The sequence below is a fragment of the Sciurus carolinensis genome, chromosome 4 (genome assembly GCF_902686445.1).
Source record: "Sciurus carolinensis chromosome 4, mSciCar1.2, whole genome shotgun sequence".
In the NCBI taxonomy this organism is placed as follows: domain Eukaryota; kingdom Metazoa; phylum Chordata; class Mammalia; order Rodentia; family Sciuridae; genus Sciurus; species Sciurus carolinensis.
In genome coordinates, this window is record NC_062216.1 from 65,293,165 (window position 1) to 65,312,081 (window position 18,917).

General features: G+C 34.8%; 1 protein-coding gene and 1 non-coding gene across 2 annotated transcripts in view; one reads left to right on the plus strand and one right to left on the minus strand.

The window, feature by feature from the left end:
- Nucleotides 1-18,917, minus strand: part of Kdm5a (lysine demethylase 5A) — an 80,286-nt gene that overhangs the window by 47,302 nt on the left and 14,067 nt on the right. Inside the window, 9 exon segments of the mRNA XM_047548292.1 lie at nucleotides 444-563; nucleotides 1,814-1,976; nucleotides 3,713-3,894; nucleotides 7,206-7,364; nucleotides 8,163-8,282; nucleotides 9,664-9,822; nucleotides 10,993-11,084; nucleotides 12,524-12,629; nucleotides 17,686-17,820. Of these exon segments, the coding sequence (XP_047404248.1) occupies nucleotides 444-563; nucleotides 1,814-1,976; nucleotides 3,713-3,894; nucleotides 7,206-7,364; nucleotides 8,163-8,282; nucleotides 9,664-9,822; nucleotides 10,993-11,084; nucleotides 12,524-12,629; nucleotides 17,686-17,820 (1,236 nt within the window).
- Trnai-uau (transfer RNA isoleucine (anticodon UAU)) lies at nucleotides 755-828 on the plus strand. The gene has a single exon. It is a non-coding gene; the product is annotated as a tRNA-Ile (tRNA).

Below are 18,917 nucleotides of genomic sequence, written 5' to 3' on the forward strand. Positions count from 1 at the left end.
GAGGCTGGCTTTGAACTGTTGATCCTTCTGCCTCAGCCTCCTGAGCAGCGGGGATTGCTGGGATTACAGGCATGAAGTATGTTTGACATCTATCTCAAACAAAAGCAAAGCAGTAATCACTGGCATTATCATTTACACATTTTAAGATTCCAAAGTGCTCAGATAAAGCAAAATCTAAAGGAACTATATACTCCCTCAGAAAACAATCAACTGACCATCTAAAGTTCAAAAGAATGGAGAAAAATAACAAACAGATGAGAAGTAAAGAGCCAAAAACTCTTCCAAATAATGTGATGAAATCTATACTTTTAAATTACAACAGTCACTCATCTATACTGAAATATTCATGGACACCACCCAGAACCCAGTTAAGCAAATACGGCAACTAAGTTGCATTTTATAGTGTTAGTGGACGTACAACAGCCACTTGCTATAGAACAGACCCAGTCAGCAGTACAGAAGTTCACAGCTTCAGCAAAGTTGTAGCCCTGGTTAAATCCAGAGTGATAGGCACGAGGAAATGTCACAACAAACTCGCCAGCACACTGATTGGTCCTGTACACCTAAATGCAAATTGGGAACAGGAATACAAAAAAAAAAAAAAAAAAAAAAAAAAAAAAGAAAAGTAACAAGAAAGAGACAAGATTTTATCAGTCAGACAGATCCAGAAGCACTTTCCAACCTAAAAAAAATACAGCATTATCTTAAGACATATCAGAAATAACATCAGAGTTTAAGAAACAGCTAGAGGCCTGGGGATATAGCTCAGTTGGTAGAGTGCTTGCCTTATATGCACAAGGCCCTGGGTTCAATCCCCAGTACCACGCACACACACACAAAAAAGAAACACAGAATTCTACCTTCTTAAAAGTCACTAATAATATGTTATAATTTATAATAATTAGCAACCAAAAGAAATTCTCAAAGAGAAAATGTTATTCTCACTGAATGACTAGTCTTCTAACCTAATAAATATTTTACCATTTAGAGAAATGTTTTTATTCATGTATTGTAAATACTAGGAAAGAATTGAATTTTCTAGTACCTTTGGATGATTTTTTTGGAAACTGATTAGCTTATACATTATGAAATAATCCCCAAGTTAGTTTTCCTGAATCTTACTTTGTTTTACAATACTATGTTGTGTCTTGAAAAGTCACAGATTCTATTATAAATTCACTTTAGGGACAAAGTAACCCTAAGACTGTTAATCTACTTTTCTCATTAAAGTTAAGACAAATATTTGATTTTATGTAGCAAGCATTTCATTTACATTTTATCAGGTTTTGGTAATTTGAGAATCATTTTTAAAAACAAATGTAAAGGAGAAAAGTTATTCACAGTATATTTTACTTCATTATCTCATGTATTAAAAGTTGTTAAATCTTTATATTAAAAAATAAGGATAAGACAGTCAGTACAGCTAACACTTCAAATACCTGTATCTTAGCTAAATAGCAATAATAAAGAAAATGAGATTTTTGTTCAAACCAGGAAAAAAATGGTTTACTGAAAACAGAAGGCTATTTGAATAAGTAGCTATATATAAAGTATGATTCATACTTCAAAATATTCCTTCTGGGTTGGGAATGAAGTTCAGTGGTTGCCTATCATGTGAGGCCTTGGGATTATCCCAAGCATTTCAAAAAAATAAAAAATTAAAATAAAACATCCCTTCTTATAAAATAAGTTCTTCCCTAATTTAGCTAGGAATGACAGGATCTTTCACTTCCAGTTACAAAACAAATGTGATTCTATCCAATCAAGAGCTAAAATAACTTTAAAAATACGGAAGGTAGATACAAAAACTCACAGGCACACCATGCTCCATTAGCACATTGGGGTTCATGATGGTGACTAATTGATGTAGGAGATCAGGCTGAGATTCAAATAACTCAGGTGCCAACTCTCTCATCACCTCCTCCAGTTGTTCAGCAGCATGAGATGGCACACCATACCATGTCTTCGGCTCCCCCCTAACAAATGAAATAACTTGTTGGTCAAGTAGAGCACAGTACCCACGAAGGCAGGGTCTCTGAATCAGTCCACTAATTTATCAAGAACTATGTCTCATTCCACAGCCAGATTAAAGCCCTGAATCCTGATAACCACCTCATAAATTTGTTCTATTGTTTACAATAGGAAATAGGGCAAGAGTATATGAATAGGTAGGTGCACATTTATCACAACTATTATAGGAACAACTCCAAGGACATGAACTCTTTAAGGGAGATCAGTAATAGTATCTTTGAACAGGAAAGACACTACATGAAAAGCACTGTTCCAAATGATAATGACAAGCTGTCTTGATTCAGTGGTCCCTGGACATTGCTATTCTCCCCACAATAATCAAAATAAAAAGTAAATGATTTCTAGAATACCTGTAAGTTTAATTTATTTCTATGTATTTATTTAAGTTTGTTATCAAAAGAAAAAGCCAAGAATAGGAATTTGTTGAAACCATGAAAACCTTATGAACCAAAAACATGGCATCCTTGATCTACTAGATTTTAGTACACTAGAGTTCATTTAGAATACTAATTAGTCATACACCAAAGAAATGAATTAGTCAATTCATTTACAGAACAGTTGTATTTCTTAATCCTCACACAATTCACAAGACTCCAGACCACAACTGTCCTCCATAAAACTTATTGTGATAATAAAATATTCTGTTTGTGATGGTCAATACAGTGGCCCCTAGTCACTTTCACAGAAGTAGTTACTGCAATTGAGGAAGTAAATTTTTAATTTTTCTTTCTCTTAATTAATTTCAGTAGCCACATGTGGCCAGCAGTTATCACACTACCCAGCACAGCAATGAAGTAGAACAAGAAAATCACCAGTTTTCCACTGTATGCTGCCATCCAAGTACTATCTTCTAAATGAAGACAAAAATATCATCTAGGTAAGATATCAAAATAGGGCTGTGGCTGTAGCTCAGTGGTGCCTGCCCAGTGAGGCACCAGGTTCAATCCTCAGCACCACATAAATAAATAAAGGTACTGTGTTCATCTATACCTAAAAATTTTTTTAAAAAATTTTTAAAAAGATATCAAAATAGTAGGCAAGGAATTAGGTAAACAAATAAAAGCTGTGCAATACAAAAAAATTCAAATGAATTGAATGACTGCATGTGTAACTTGGGCACTTTGAAGGAAATGCTACTGTAAAGAAAAACATTTGAATATTTCAACTACTAAAGGTTAATCAGATCTCAAAATTATATAAATTTTAATCACATTTTTGCATATCAAAATATACCAAAACTGGGTTGGGGATATAGGTCAGCGGTATGGTGCCTTTCTAGCATGTATGAGGTCCTGGGTTTGAGCTCTAGTACCAGCAAAAAAAAAAAAAAAAGATATCAAAATAATTGTCATGTGCACCTAATAACCATCATTTCAGCTAAAACTTCAGGCTGAACTATGTCCACATACTTTAAATGGGGACAGTGTCCTGAGACACATCTCCTTTTCTCCCCTATATACTATCCTTCTTTTAGGTAGAAAATACTTCTGAAGTCAGTTCTCCCTAATATATTACCTACTACTATTAAATCTTAAAAAGAATAATAATTATCAGAGCTTGAGGTATAGGTGAATGGTAGAACATTTGCTCAGCTTGTGCAAGGCCCTGGATTTGATCCCCACCACACTCCTGCCTCAAAAATATCACTAAGTACATATGCTACATTGAAGACAATACATACCAGTGCAAGTAGTTAATGGAATAACTCCAATGATCTTCAATGTGCCAGCAAAAAGAAGAGAAGCACATTCCCACATAGAGCCATGGCACCTTCATACCAGAAATGTCCACATTAATATGTGCAAGAACAGATTGCTCCAGGACAGGCATGTTATTCAAATTCCAACCACAAAGTGCATATTCCTTAAAAAATAAAAATGTTAAAAGAAAGATAAGAAATGAGAGCTCAATAGACATCTCAAGAGAATTTTCTCAAAATAGAAAGTATTTTATGACGTCTACCATAATCTAGTCCATAGACTCTATGCTACTATCACCTATAATTAATCTAGCTATATATTTAATCCTATCGCTCTTCTAGGCTCTATTTAGATTTTCCTTTATTTCAGATTCCTCTAGTTTAATCTAAGCATATGAGCAAAGCTCCAGTCTATCAGTGAAATAGCGTCAGACCCATTTTAACAAGTCATTACTATAGTTCTAATTTATCTCCAGTGGCGTAAGTTCCCAAAATGTTCATGTTATATGTACTGAATGGTGCTACATTACAAAACACAAGAAGATGCATAATCATGAATTTGTGGCAAAAACTGAAGGCCAGTAAGATGCAGAAAGCCACATCATCCATCACTACAGACACATCTATAAAGATTGGATGGATTATACCAGTAACTAAGAAACTTGATTTATGGTTAAACTTGAAAGGGGAATTCCCAGTTTATAAATACAGATGAAACAATGCCAGAATGGAAAAGAAAGTTATTCTCAGAGTACTCTTGGGGGTATCTAATGGAATATAACTGCAGAACTGAGTTTCAAACACCCACCCCCTGCATACAACCTTATGCAGAGCAGTTTTCAAAGTGGGGACCAGAGAATTCAAGAAGTCAAACAATTTTCATAATAATTCTAAGATGTTAGTTGCCTTTTTCACTAAAATCCTTGCAGCAGTGTGTTTTTTCCAGAGAAAACATGGTATGTGACAAGATACTGAATGCAGAGGCAGAAATGAGAATCCAATTGCCCTTATTTGTTTGTTATTGAGGATTAAACCCAGCAGCACTTTACCCCCTGCCCTTTTTTTTTTTATTTTGAGACAGGGTCTCCCTAAAATTCTTAGGTTAAATAGCCAATGAAAAAGTTGAAGAGAGAATTTGTTAATGAGAAGACAAGATTTGAGGAAATTAATCATAACTGCAGCACAAAGAGAACAGAAACTATAAAGTACAGTTAAGAGTCATAAAGGACAGAATAATAAAGTTTAACTAGGAACTCAATAATAAATAACAAGGATCCCCCAACTTCGCCCTCTTTCAGCATAAAGCAGTTTGGAGATTGTTTTTCCATAGAAATGGAATGTAGAAATTGACAGTGGGGAAGTGTAATAGTGTTCCACTTTATGCTTTGACTATAGCCCTTGCTGCTGTACAAAAATAAATAATAGAGAGATACAATTTCTACCCAACAGGCTAAAATTAAAAGAAGATAAAAGGATTTCAACAGATACTATTAGATTTTTTTTGGGGGGGGGTTGGTTAAACACCTGGTTGGCTGAAAAAAATCATCTAGTTGAAGAGATGAGGTCTACATACAAAAATGTTACAGTACAAGGCAATATATATTAAATTCCTAATGCAGACATAAGTGTAAATTATACAGTTCTTCAGGGGACAATAAAATAGTAGTCATGACGGGTTTGGATTACTAAGAAAATATCATGGAAAAGGAAGAACCTGAGTTAAGCTTTCAAGGATATCTAAAATTTGAATAGTGGTTGTTCAGTGATAGAGCACATTGTAATCATGCATGAAGCCCTGAGTTTAAGCCTCAGCACCAAAAACAACAAAAAAGATTTCAATAAATATTCTAGGAGGCAGAGCTACAGGAATGTAAAAGAAAATTACAGAAAGACAAAATATACTAGACTGGTTGGTGAAAGGGTAAAGTGAAAGACTAAGAAATACAGGAAATAAGACTAGAAATAAAGATTGGATATTTAATCTTAAATTTTAGTCTAAGAAGCTTAGATTTCATCCTATATTCAATAGGAAAATAAAACAGATTTTGAAAAAATAAAACAAAGATAAACACTGTCCCTAAATATTTTTAAACTTTTGATTATAGAAAATTTCAAACATAAACAAAAGTATAGTTCCATGGTAAATTCCCACTGAACACATCAATCTTAATATTTTAAGTGAAATCATTATCTATGATATCTAAAGATTGCCAAGAGAAGAAGTATACAGGAAAGAATAACACCGCAGACCTGAGATTGCTATCCTTCAAAAGTCATGCTTAAAGTGTGACCTGGGCTGGCATCTAGAAATCTGAATGGTGAACAGTCCCCTACAGCAATATAAAACTTTTCCTAAATGATTCAAGGGGCGCATGGTGCCCAGACTATATGGTTTATGCTGCATGTTGGCTTTTCTCCCTTCTGGTAGTCTGTAGCTTTGGTACATGTTTGGCTTGGGCACTGAGTCTCTAATGAGTTTTCTTGGTAGAAAACACTTCACACTTGTTGCCACATTTTGATTCTAGAGTGATTAAACACTTTTTTGGGGGGAAGGAGCAGTTCTAAGAATTGAGTCCAGAGTCTCACACATGCTAGACAACTGCTCTACAACTGAACTACATCCTCAGTCTTTTTTAATTTTATTTTGAGACATGGTCATGCCAAATTGCCCAGGCTGGCCTTGAACTTGAGATTCTCTTACCTCCTGCATTAACCTCCTAAGTAGCTGGGATTATAGGTGTGTACTAACACACCTAGTCTAAGTACATTCTCCCTCCCCGCACCATGCCCCCTTAGTGGGGACTGAACTCAGGGGCACTCTAACTGAGTTATACCCTTGGCTCTTTTTATTTTGAGACAGGTTCTTGCTACATTGCTGATGCTGGCCTTGAACTTGCAATCCTTCTGCCTCAGTCTCCCCAATAAACAGGATTACAGGTGTGCGCCACTGCACTTAGCAGTACATTCTTTCAACTAAAGACAAAATTCTTAAATTACTACTAATTACAAAGGTAAAGAAAAAGTGGCATGGACCAAAGTAAAGAGAAATGAATGATCATCTCAATTCAGCTTTACACATCTCTGACAGGATTTCCATATATGTTACAATTTAAATGTACAGATGAAAAACAAACTGCCTGGATATAGAAGGAAACATTTCAGACTCATCAATAAAAGGTAATTAAAAAAAAAAAAAAAACAACTATAAATCACTTTCCAGATTTTAGAACAGAAAAAGGGAAAATTTTCAGTGCAGTTAAAATTTTAAGCTAAGTATTTTGAAATGAAGAGTTAAATAGTTCTTAAAAAGATTTTAAATTGTTTTTAAAACTATAATTAACATTTAAAAATAAATATAATACATACTTAATATTTTTTAAAGAACCTGACCCTTAAAATTAGAGAAGGGTAGTTTTCTATGCAAAAGCTAAATCAGCTTGGGGTTAAGCACCAGTTTAGATAATACTATCTGTACCTCTTCTTCTGGCAACATCTTTCTCCGACCATCCTTCACAGGAAATCCACTTCCAAAGTCTTTTGAGGAGATATCAGCTCCATACTCTACAATAACATCTTCTTCAATGCTGCTCACCAGTCGCCAGAATTCCTTTTCTACTAGTTCTGTGGGAACCATCTATAAAAGAAAACAAAGTTGAAAGATTATTGACCCGCTATAACTATAATCTACTAAAACGTAATACACAGGCCAAGTGAACACAAACTCATGACTAAAATTTTCTCATTTCCCAAAACAGAAATGACTAGGGTTCTAGCTTTTCCCACTAAGAATAGGAAACTAAGAATAGGTAAAAGCTAATTTGGATATTCAGAAAAAATTCTTTTTCTGAAAGAGGCAAAAAAATTCTAATCAAAAGGGGCTGGGGAGATAGCTCAGTCAGTAGAGTGCTTGCCTTGCAAGCACAAGGCCCTGAGTTTGATCCCTAGTACCGCAAAAAAAAAAAAAAAAAAAATTGAAAGAGGCTACTTCCCAAGAAGGATGAAGTTGAACCAGGACATCAAGCAGGAAGAAGGAAATGAAACTGACAAGACTGAATTGTAACAGTTTGGCAAAAAATTCTTGATAAGAACTAAAAAAAAAAAAAAACAACACTCAAGGTCCCCCAGGAAAAGCAGCAAACACCATATTACAAGTAACTAAACAAAAGCAGCAATAACCAAACTGCTTCATGTTTTTCTGTAAAGGATTTCTCATAAGGGCATCAAAACAAATTTCTCAGTAGGAGAAGACAAACTGCCACATTAAGAGATTAAAAGAAACAAATAAATGACAGGTCCCTAATTTCTCAAGATTTAGTGTTATCTCATCTTTTTATTCTGCCCATTTCCCACAAAATCTTAAAAAGTGATCCAAAAACTTTAGACTCAGATAAATATTTGTAACTCTCCAAACTAACCTCCTGTTGATACTCACATGGACTGGCATATTGAAATAATCAGACTTAAAATTATCTGCCATCTCTCCAAAGCTCTGAAGTGTATATTCTCGTACAGCTTGTTCAAATCCAAAGGCTTCTCGGGGTTTGTTACATTCCTGAAAAGAAAACAAAATTATCTAAGATTAATTCACTGAATCTCAACTGAAAAATAAATTAAGGTTTACAGATAGGTACTACCTTCTTTGATTATTTCCTTAAGTGAAGCATATCCGATTAACCCTAGAGTGCAGTATCAGTTACTTGCAATTAGTATCAGAAAGTACTGTTCTAGAACCTTAACTGCATTTTCACAATCTTCTAGCAGGAATGTGGTTAATGAGACAGCTTTAGACTCTGGAGTTGGCATTATCCTTTGCTGCCACAAAAAGCACCTGGGACTAACTTGGAATCAAGTCCAGGAATGCCTATCAGTTTTTAAGATTTTTTTTAGTTATAGATGGACACAATACCTTTTTCATTTATGTGCAGTGCTGAGAATCAAACCCAGTGCCTCACACAAGCTAGGAAAGGACTCTACCACTGAGCCGTAACTCCAGCCCCTGCCTATCATTCTTAGTATCCAGTGGATAGGGCCAAGGAGAAGATAAATATTCATGGAGAAAGGAAAGGTCATGGAAAATAAAATAAGCAACAGGTACCTAGGATATCTGGCTAGGAAAATGGTTTGTTCAAAATATCAATTGCTGTGGATGAATGTCTTAAAACAAATATTTATTTAGAGTAAAAACATCTCCACATCTTTTAACCTTGAGTATAGTAACAAATAATGATTTGAAGGCCATAAAAGACCTTTGAAGCATCTATATATACCAAGCCAACACCTCTTTAATGCCCTATCAATAACATTTTGTTAAAATAAGAAAACAAACTAGGTATTTCATAATGACACCATTGTTTATTTTTTTAATATTTTTTTTTTTTTAGTTGTAGGTGGACATAATACCTTTATTTTCTTTTTATGTGGTGCTGAGAATCGAACCCAGGGCCTCATGCATGCTAGGCGAGCACTCTACCACTAAGTCAAAACCTCAGCCCAGCCATTGTTTTTCAATAAGAAAATTTTAGTATAATCAAGTTAGAATTTGGATGAAAAGGTACCATTAGTTTATTTAATAGTATGAAAACTGGTTAAATAAAGCCTAGAGTTTCATGACAGATTAGTTTTCATTTAAAAAAAAATCCCTTAGTTTTTCTTCATTTTTATTCCAGCAATATGAATATTCTGAGCAGAAATATTCAACTGTAGCAATAAGTAGGATTATGTAACCAATAGTCGGAAAAAAAAATTCTGAGGGCAAGCTGCCACAACACAGTTGTTATATTTCCATTCAATAGAGCTCTTTTCAAAATCTTAGAAATTTCTTAAAACTGAAAAACAAAGACAGCGGGACAAGCTTTTGGGAATGTTTACATATGTGTATATGCATGCACTACTGTTTTTAATTTAAAAAGGACCCGAAAAGGTTAAGCTTATACCTCAGCAACACACTTAGGACACCTCCAGTCTCCTTTGGGTACATCAGGTAGTGGTGGAATTAGACAAAATGTATGGTAGCTGTCATCACATCCATCACACAAAAGCAATTTATCTTCATTATTTCCCCGACCACAAAACATACAAACATAGAGATCAACCTGTTAAAATAAATAAATAAAATAAAAGTCTATTTCTATAATAAAGAATTTCATATTTTTATCAGGAGCTCCTTAGTTAAGACAAATAATGTACTCTAAAAAGTAAATGTAACTTAAGTCCTGCATATCTATTTCAAATAATATTTCAACAGCTCTTCATAAAATTCCCTAAATTTCCCTCCAGAGCTTCTACAAACAATAAAGACATATCAAATTGTTAGAATAAAAAGAAAAAAACCTACAAATATAGGATATGGAAAAATTAACTTATATTTTTTAAAAGTGTCAGTCTTCCTATATATAAAAATACTTGGGTAGAGAACAAATATTGAGAACTGCTTATAATATACCTAGGTGATTTACAAGTATTCTTGGTATCTGCCAGGGATTGACTCCAATATCCAACCCTCCTCCCAGCCCCAAAGATACTAAACTCCACAGATACTGAAGACCCTTTATAAAACAGCTTAGTATTTGCATATCTATGTATATACTCCCTTATATACTTTATACTTTAAATCATTCCCAGATTACTTAAATACCTAATACAATGTAAATGTTATGTACTTGTTATACTGCATTGTTAGAGAATAATGTTAAGTCTTTTACTGTTTTGTACAGATACTTTTTTTTTTTTTTCTTTTTTTTTGAGTGTGTGGTACTGGGTATTGAACCCAGTGATGACTCTACCTCTGAGCTATGTCCCCAAATCCTTTTTTAATTTTACTTTTGAGACAGGGTCTCACTAAGTTTCAAGGCTGGCCTCAAACTTGTGATGCTCCTGCCTCAGCCTCCCAAATTGTTGGGATTACAGGCAAGCACAACCAAGCTAGATCATAATTTTTTGAAACTATATTCTACACTTTCAAACAAAGGATGTAGAACCTAAGGATATAGAGGGCTGACTGTTCACATATTTGCATTCATTCCCTCACATAGTTACACGGAAGGCATATGATTTAGGGGAAATAGTCTACATACAAAAGACAAAGCAAGGTTACCATTACATAAACAATAGCAAGGTTACCATTACATAAACATGGCAAAAGTTTAGATTTGCCATGAAGTCTCCTAATCAAATGAACTAATTAAACAGCACACTAAGATAAAAAGTGCAAAACTAAAATTAAAATAAATCCTTTCCCTCCTGACACATCCCAAAGCACTTACAAAGTTAACAGAGAGAGTTCCTTTCCGTTGTCTCATTTGCATGTTAAATGCGTCTGACCTGTTGGTAACTTTTCTTCTTCGGGTGACCTCATCTTGAAATAAAAAGTTATATGATAATAGTAAAAACTAATGTTGAGAGCTTACTATGGACCAGATACTATTTAAAATTATTTAAATTAGTAAAAATCTTGAAACACTATGAGGTAGATATCATCTCTGGTTGAAGATAAAGAACCTAAGGTATACGAAAGTTAGATAACTTGCTCAGAATCACATAGCCAGTAAGTGGCAGATTTGGGATTCTAATCTAGGTAATCAAGCTCCAGAGAGTTTAACCATTAATGCTATACTACCTGATATGTAACTTACAGGTCTCTCAAATGAGTCAGGGATTAAATTTTTTTTTTTGGGGGGGATGGGGGTAACCAGGGATTGAACTCAGGGGCACTCAACCATTGAGCCACATCCCCAGTCCTATTTTGTACTTTATTTAGAAACAGGGTCTCACTGAGTTGCTTAGCGTCTCGCCATTGTTGAGGCTGGCTTTGAACTCATGATCCTCCTGCCTCAGTCTCCCGAGCCGCTGGGATTATAGGCATGCACCACCGCGCCCGGCCAGGGATTAATTTTTAAGATCCTTGCCGGTCAAAACCGCAACAAAGTTTAAAATCACTGCCAGCCAATACAATAATTACAAGAATGACAAAGATGAAGTACTTAATTCTCAAAAGGGTAACTAAAAAACATAATAATATATTTAGTAAATCCTATTACACTGAATGCTTTGAGAGTGATGGAACAATATTATCTGATCTTCTGCAATTCAGTTGATAATCTGAATTACATGATTTAACTATCATATCATAAAATGAATAATTAATGATATGTGACTATAACATTTCATTAATTTCTTAAAGAGTAAAAACATGTCCAATCTATTCTTTGTTAAGTGTTACAGAGGGAGAAGAATGGGAACTTGATTTTTCTATTAGCAATTCTACTCACAAAAGTTTCAAACATACGAAGCCAGAGAAATCTAGGATTTTTGAAGAAAGCACACTTTATTTAAATGGTGTTGTGATACATTGAGGGAAATTATTTAAAAAATCAAAATTATGGTTAGAATTTAAAAGTTCTATGCTCTTCCAAGATTTTCATACCAAAGGTCAGAATCCTCTATTTCATTTTAATTTAAAAGTTATAATAAGCTTTAGCTTACAGGTGACAACCAATAATTTTACCATTATTGGTAAAACTAAACTATGCTTTAGAAACTACAATTAATTTCTGGGTAGTATATTAGACATGGAAAAGGAAAAGTCTCTCTTCTAAAATCATAAAAATTCAACATAATATTGCTCCTCACACTTTAAAGATATTTGCCAATAAAAAAGGTGATTTGCCTAGGAACCATGTAGCAAGTTTACAGTTCTTAAGAAATTTCTAGTACAGACTGAAATTCAAATTTCATTTGAATCTTTTTACATATTATTGCAATTCATTTCTTTTCACAACCAATAACAGATTTTACCTTCTTTATCTTTTGCTCCCATTGCCAGCCCCACAACCTTGGGTCCAGCTCCAAAAATCTGAAGCTTCTTCAGTTCTGTGTTTCTTGTCACTTCTCCAGATTCTGACTAAAAATAATAAGCAAAATTCACATTAGCATAATTATATCAATTCACATTAGCATAATTATATCAATTCACATTAGCATAATTATATCAATTCAAGCTTCCCCCACACTCCCCCCGTAGTACTGGGGATTGAATCTAGGGGCACTTTACCATTGAACCCACATCCCCAAACCCTTATATTTTGAGACAGGGTCTTGCTAAGTTGTTGAGGCTGGCCTTCAACTTGTGATCCTCCTGTCTCAGCCTCCACAGTGCTGGTATTACAGGCACTCAAAAAAGCACAACTGTCAATTTGGTTCTGTCTAGAGACAGACATTACTGGTTATCATGCAATAGAAATTCCCACTTCTAACTGCTAATGGATACCTGTCTTTGATTAGAGAATAGTATGACTATCTTAGGGGATGAATCATAACTACTTTAAGACAATCATGCAAATCTCATGTCTCTTTATTGGTGATGACCTATCTAGGGGTGAGAACGTGATCCACTTTTGGCCGACTATACAAAGTTTACTGGAGGTCATTGGGAACAATTTTCAATCTTCTAATAAAAAAGAAGGTTTCTCAAAGAGTAAGTCCTTTTGACCCAACTCCCTTCCTGCTCGGAGACTCACCCTGGTCAAAGCACAGTACTGGACTCTGCAGAAGCCACACAACAATTAAGAGAGAACTTATAACCCACATGCTAAAGCAAGCAAGACAAGAAAGATGGAAAGAGCCTGGGTCCTTGATGACAGTGTAGACATGACATACTAATCGTAAAATACTTCAAGTTGAGCATATGTCCTTATATGGAAAATTTATTGTTAAGTTTAAATTTCTATTGTGTGGCATTTTATTATGTGAGAGCATGCTGACAAATCAGTGTTAAATCTTGAAGTTAGATAAATCATAATCTCTGAATGTGGACTAATAACCAAAATTTATTTTCAACATATAAATAAGTAAGAATAAAAATATATCTGAATAAAATATAGACTACTTTATAGTCTATGGCTTGGTAACAAGTGATGTATGCAATAAAGACTAATCTCAGCAAAGTATGGCTGGTGCACGCCTGTAATCCCAGCAGCTCAGGAGGCTGAGGCAGAAGGACTGAGAGTTCAAAGCCAGCCTTAGCAATGGTGAGGCACTAAGCAACTCAGTGAGACCCTGCCTCTAAATAAAATACAAACTAGGGCTATGATGTGGCTCAGTGGTCAAGTGCCCTGAGTTCAATCCCCAGTACCAACACCCCCCCAAAAAAGACTTAATAAAAATCATCTTAAAACCAAAACCAACCTAAAATTGCATTTCAAAATTTATCTTTAAAACTTTTGCAAACTGTTTTTGCAAACAGCCTCTTATAGTTAGTTCAATGTTAAATATAACAATAAACATCCTTTACCATTATTAAAACAGAGTACATAATAATAAAAGCTAACATGTTAATGATATAGTAAGTGCGCATAATAATAAAAGCTAATATACGTTAAGTATACACTAAGTGCCATATCTAAGTATTTTAATCAATTACTCCATACAACCACATTATCAGACAGGCAATAATGTTCTAAAAAGTAAAATAAAAACAACATTCTCTGATCTTAATGGAATGAAACTATAACAAAATCACGCCTCGAAAAGACCTTTCCACCTGGAAATTTTTAACTATTAAAAAGTAACATTAAAAATTACACATCAGGGGCTGGGGAGATAGCTCAGTTGGTAGAATGCTTGCTTTGTAAGCACAAGGCCCTGGGTTCGATCCTCAGCACCCAAAAAAAAAAAAAAAAAAAAAATTACACATCAAATCTCTGGAACAAATTAAAATAGTGATTGCAGGAAACTTTATTAATATTAAGCACACTAATAAAAACAAAGAACAGAAATAAATGATGAGATTCCCAGCTTAAAATGCTAGAAAAAGAACTACAAAACAAACTGTGGTGTGGATCAGAATTCAATACAAATTCAAAATATGAAGTCGCAATTTTTAAAAAAATAACCTAGTCCTGGACCATTAAACAAGAGAATTACTTCTATTTTTCTATGTTTCTTGTTTGAAAGACTATTGGATGACTATGTTTATTAATGTCACCATGCTAGAAAATATTAAGGAAAAAGAGATTCAGAAAGGGTGGTAAATAAATTATGTTTGGAACACAATAAATTTGTCATACCTGTGCTATGGCCAACAAGGATTACACATAAATACACAGACACATACACACCTGGTAAGTAGAAAAGCTGTGTGGATGTCAACACATATTCAGGGGTCCTGAATGTATAGGTAATAAATGAAATCACAGAGCAGATGAGACAGCTAAGGAGTGTGACGATAGTGAAAAATAAATAAATAAATAAATATACAAAATAAAGCACAGAAAGAAGAGACAACAAAGATGAATAAGGAATGGATAGAGGGTAAAGATGAATACCAGAAGAAAGAGATTAAAAAGCCAAAGAAAAGTCAAGCTAACCGAATTTCAAAAGAGTCAACAACCTTATACATGACCAGAGATCGAGTAAGGGATAAAATGGAAAGGGGCCTCAGAATTTGACAAAATGGTAAAACGATTTTCAAAAAATTACCTAAACTGTCACTTGGACAGTATAGTTTAAATGAAATTAAACTGAACAGGTGTCGAGGAAACTGACATAATATTAACTTTTCCCAAGAAGTTTTTCTGTGAAAAAAGGTAGGAAATAAAGATTTTATTTTTAAGATGATACAGCCTTGAAAACACACATATGATTAGGGAGCAGGACAGAAATTCAGCAGACAGAGGAAGCAGAAAAAAAAAATTTCTCAACTGATACACTAAAATCACTAAAAAAGCCAGAAGGGATGGTGACAGAGGGATTATCCTTGGAAAGAAAGGTACACTCTGCCCCACAGAGAGATAGACACTAAGGATGAATGTTAGGAGTTTTGTGTATAAGAAAAAAAGAAGAAAAAGTTCTACCAAAAGTTTTTACTTTTTTTCTGAAATAAAACACTGGGAATGAGAGGCAAACTGGCAATATAGCAATTAAGTACAAAATGTGAGTCAAAAAAGAAAACAATTCTTAGCTGGGCACCACCCAGCTATACACCTGTAATTCCAACTCTCGGGAGACTGAGGCAGGAATGATTGCAAGTTTGAGACCAGCCTGGGCAACATAGCAAGACTCTGTCTCAAAACAAAAAATAAAAAAGCTCAATATAGCTCAGTGGTAAAGTGCCCCTGGGTTCAGTTCCGAGTGCTGGAAAAAACAATCTTAATTTCAAATCCTGAAGTAACTCTTAGAAACTACCTGAAACAACCTGACTTCAATGATAATGACAATTACTATAATGAGTAAGAAAATTCTACATGGTTGCTATTTTTACACATACATAAAGAAAAGGAATTAGAAATAGGCAAAGGGTTGGTGGTATAACTCAATGGTAGAGCACTCATCTAGCATGCATAACGCTCTGAATTCCAAGAAAGAGAAAGACAGAATGAATCAATGAATTAATGGAGTGAAAGAATGGAAGAGGTGAGGGGTGGGGGGGAAGGAAAATATAACAGAATGAATCAAACAACATTACCCTATGTAAACATATGATTATACAAATGGTATGCCTCTACTTCATGTACAACCAAAGAAACAAGTTGTACCCCATTTGTTTACAATAAAAAAAAAAAAGAAGAATGGAAGAGGCAAGTCTTTCATGATTTCAAAAGAATATGAAAAATTATTTCATCACAAGCTGGTAATTGGTTAGAGAGACTGGGCAACTCTTAAAAACTGAGTCACTAAGTTAAAAGAGGCTAACTAGTCCACAGTGTTTCAGGCCCCAAAATGGAATCATCATTGTATACCCAACAATGATCAGAATTTCTGAGATGAAACACACTAACAAAAACTTCATAGTAACTTAACCAAAGTCTAAAATTTATAATGGGCTATCAGTTTCCCATGAATTTCTATTAAATCCACATTCCTATCAAGGACACCTAATTTTCAGCTATCAAACTATGTAAAAGGCTGAGTTATTCAGTACACATAAACTAAGAAGAAGAAGAACAGGAATGGCCTGATGGAGAGAGAACCCCTGAGCCCTAGAAAAGCAAGAAATATCATTAGCCCACTAATGACAAGACTCCATACAACCCTGGATCCAATGTTTCTTGTTATTAACAGATTTATCTTGCTTGTTACAATACAAACCATCCCCATTTTTTGTTTTGTTCTTCTAGATGTTAAAATAATATTCAGGATTCCATTAAGTTACTATTCCTATCTCTTTATATGTTAATTTAAATATACCAAATCTTAGAATTCTAAGGACACCTCACTCTCTCAACCTAAGGACTTATCTTTTTTTTGGGGGGTGCTGGGGACCGAACCTAGGGCCTTGTGCTTGCAAGGCAAGCACTCTACCGACTGAGCTATCTCCCCAGCCCAGGACTTATCTTTATTAACAAACTTTAAAAATTAAACCCTTAAGACCTTAAAGAAAATGGGGAAAAAAAGAAATTATGGCATTTTCTACAGTAGCACTGGGTTTTCAAATCATTTTAGGTTATGTGAACCCTATAGAAGTTACAGTATAATTGGTCAGACACTAAGAAGTTTATAAACAAGTTTTTAAAAGACTAGTGAGTGAAGAATAAAACTGTTCTTTTTTCACTCCTCTCTGCTAAACCATGAAAATAAAATGTACTAGAACTCAAGAGTATGTCTTCTGGGTACAGCAGCACACACCTGTAATCCAGCAGCTCAGAAGGCTGAGACAGGAGGATCACAAGTTCAAAGTCAGCCTCAGAACTTAGCAAGACCCTGCCTCTATTCACCTGAAAGGTGAATGGAAGCAGAGATGTAGTTTAGTGGTAGAGTCTACCTAGCATGCGTAAGACCCTGACTTCTATCTTCAACATCATCAAAAAAAAAAAAAAAAAAAAGAAAAAAGGGAATGGAAGCTATGTCTCTTCAAGTGTTAAAGAACAACAGTATAAGAATGGCCTCCCATGACCAGAAGACTACTATGTCAATCAATGCACTTGAAATTCCTATTAAAAACAGCCCGTGGACAATAGTACCTGAGACTTGACACGTCTTGTTCTCTTTGGCAGAATGTTCATTCTTGTGCCTGGCTCTGGGGAAGTTTGGATATCATTGCTGAGAACCTCAGACGTCACTTTTTCCTTAAGATCTAAATTAGGCATCTGTACACCCTGAAAGATCAGACACAGAAAGAGAACAGACTCACTGATAAGAAACAAGAGAATCAGTAGAAAAATAAATTAATAAATTTCCAGTAAATCCCTAAAATTACATGAAACCAGATAGCAATTCTTCCTTAAATTGATCTAAAGAAGGTAAACCTATCAAAATCCCAACATGCAGCCAAGCACAGTGGCACACACCTGTAATCCAGGCAACCCAGGAGACTGAGGTAGGAGGTTATCAAGCTCAAGGTTAGCCTCAGCAACTTAGCAAGTCTCAAAACTAAAGTAAAAGGTCTGGGAATATAGGTCAGAGGTACAGTGCACCTGGGTTCAATCCCCAGAACAATGAAACAAAAAATCTCAACATACTTTATCTCTGTGCAAACAGAAAGCTGATCCTAAAACTGCTATGGAAACAAATTGTTTCAAAATTCTGAAAAAGACCCATGAAGACTTATATAATGGAATATCAAAATTCACTATAACACTACAACACTCAAGACAGTGTGATAATAGTGTTAGGGTAGATATTTAGAGTGGCTGCCCATCTGCAGGACATCCATTCCAAGATCCCTAATGGATGCCGGAACTAGAGGATAGTATCAAACCCTATGTATATTATGGTTTTTTTTCCCTATATATGTGCACCTATGCCAGTTTAATTTAAAAATTAAGTATAGTAAGAGATTAACAACAGAAACAGAGCAATTATAGGTAATACACTATAATTTTATGAAGTTATGTAAATATGGTGCTTCTCACTCAAAATAGCTTATTGTATATTTTCCATGTTACCCACCCCTACCCCTTTCTTTTCTTCTTGGTACTGAGGATTTAAACCAGGGGAGTTTTACCATTTAGCAGTATCTCCATCCCTTTTTATTTTTTGTTTTGAGACAGGGTCTCACTAAGTTGTTTAGGGCCTTGTTAAATCACTGAGGCTGGTCTCAAATTTGTAATCCTTCTACCTCAGCCTCCTGGGGTGCTGGCATTACAGGCATATGCTATCATACCCACCTACTTTTGCCTTTTACCTTTACAGCTTCTCTCTGGCATATCTGAAAGGCCAACAGTACTACTCTTGTTCTTGGGGGTCATTATCA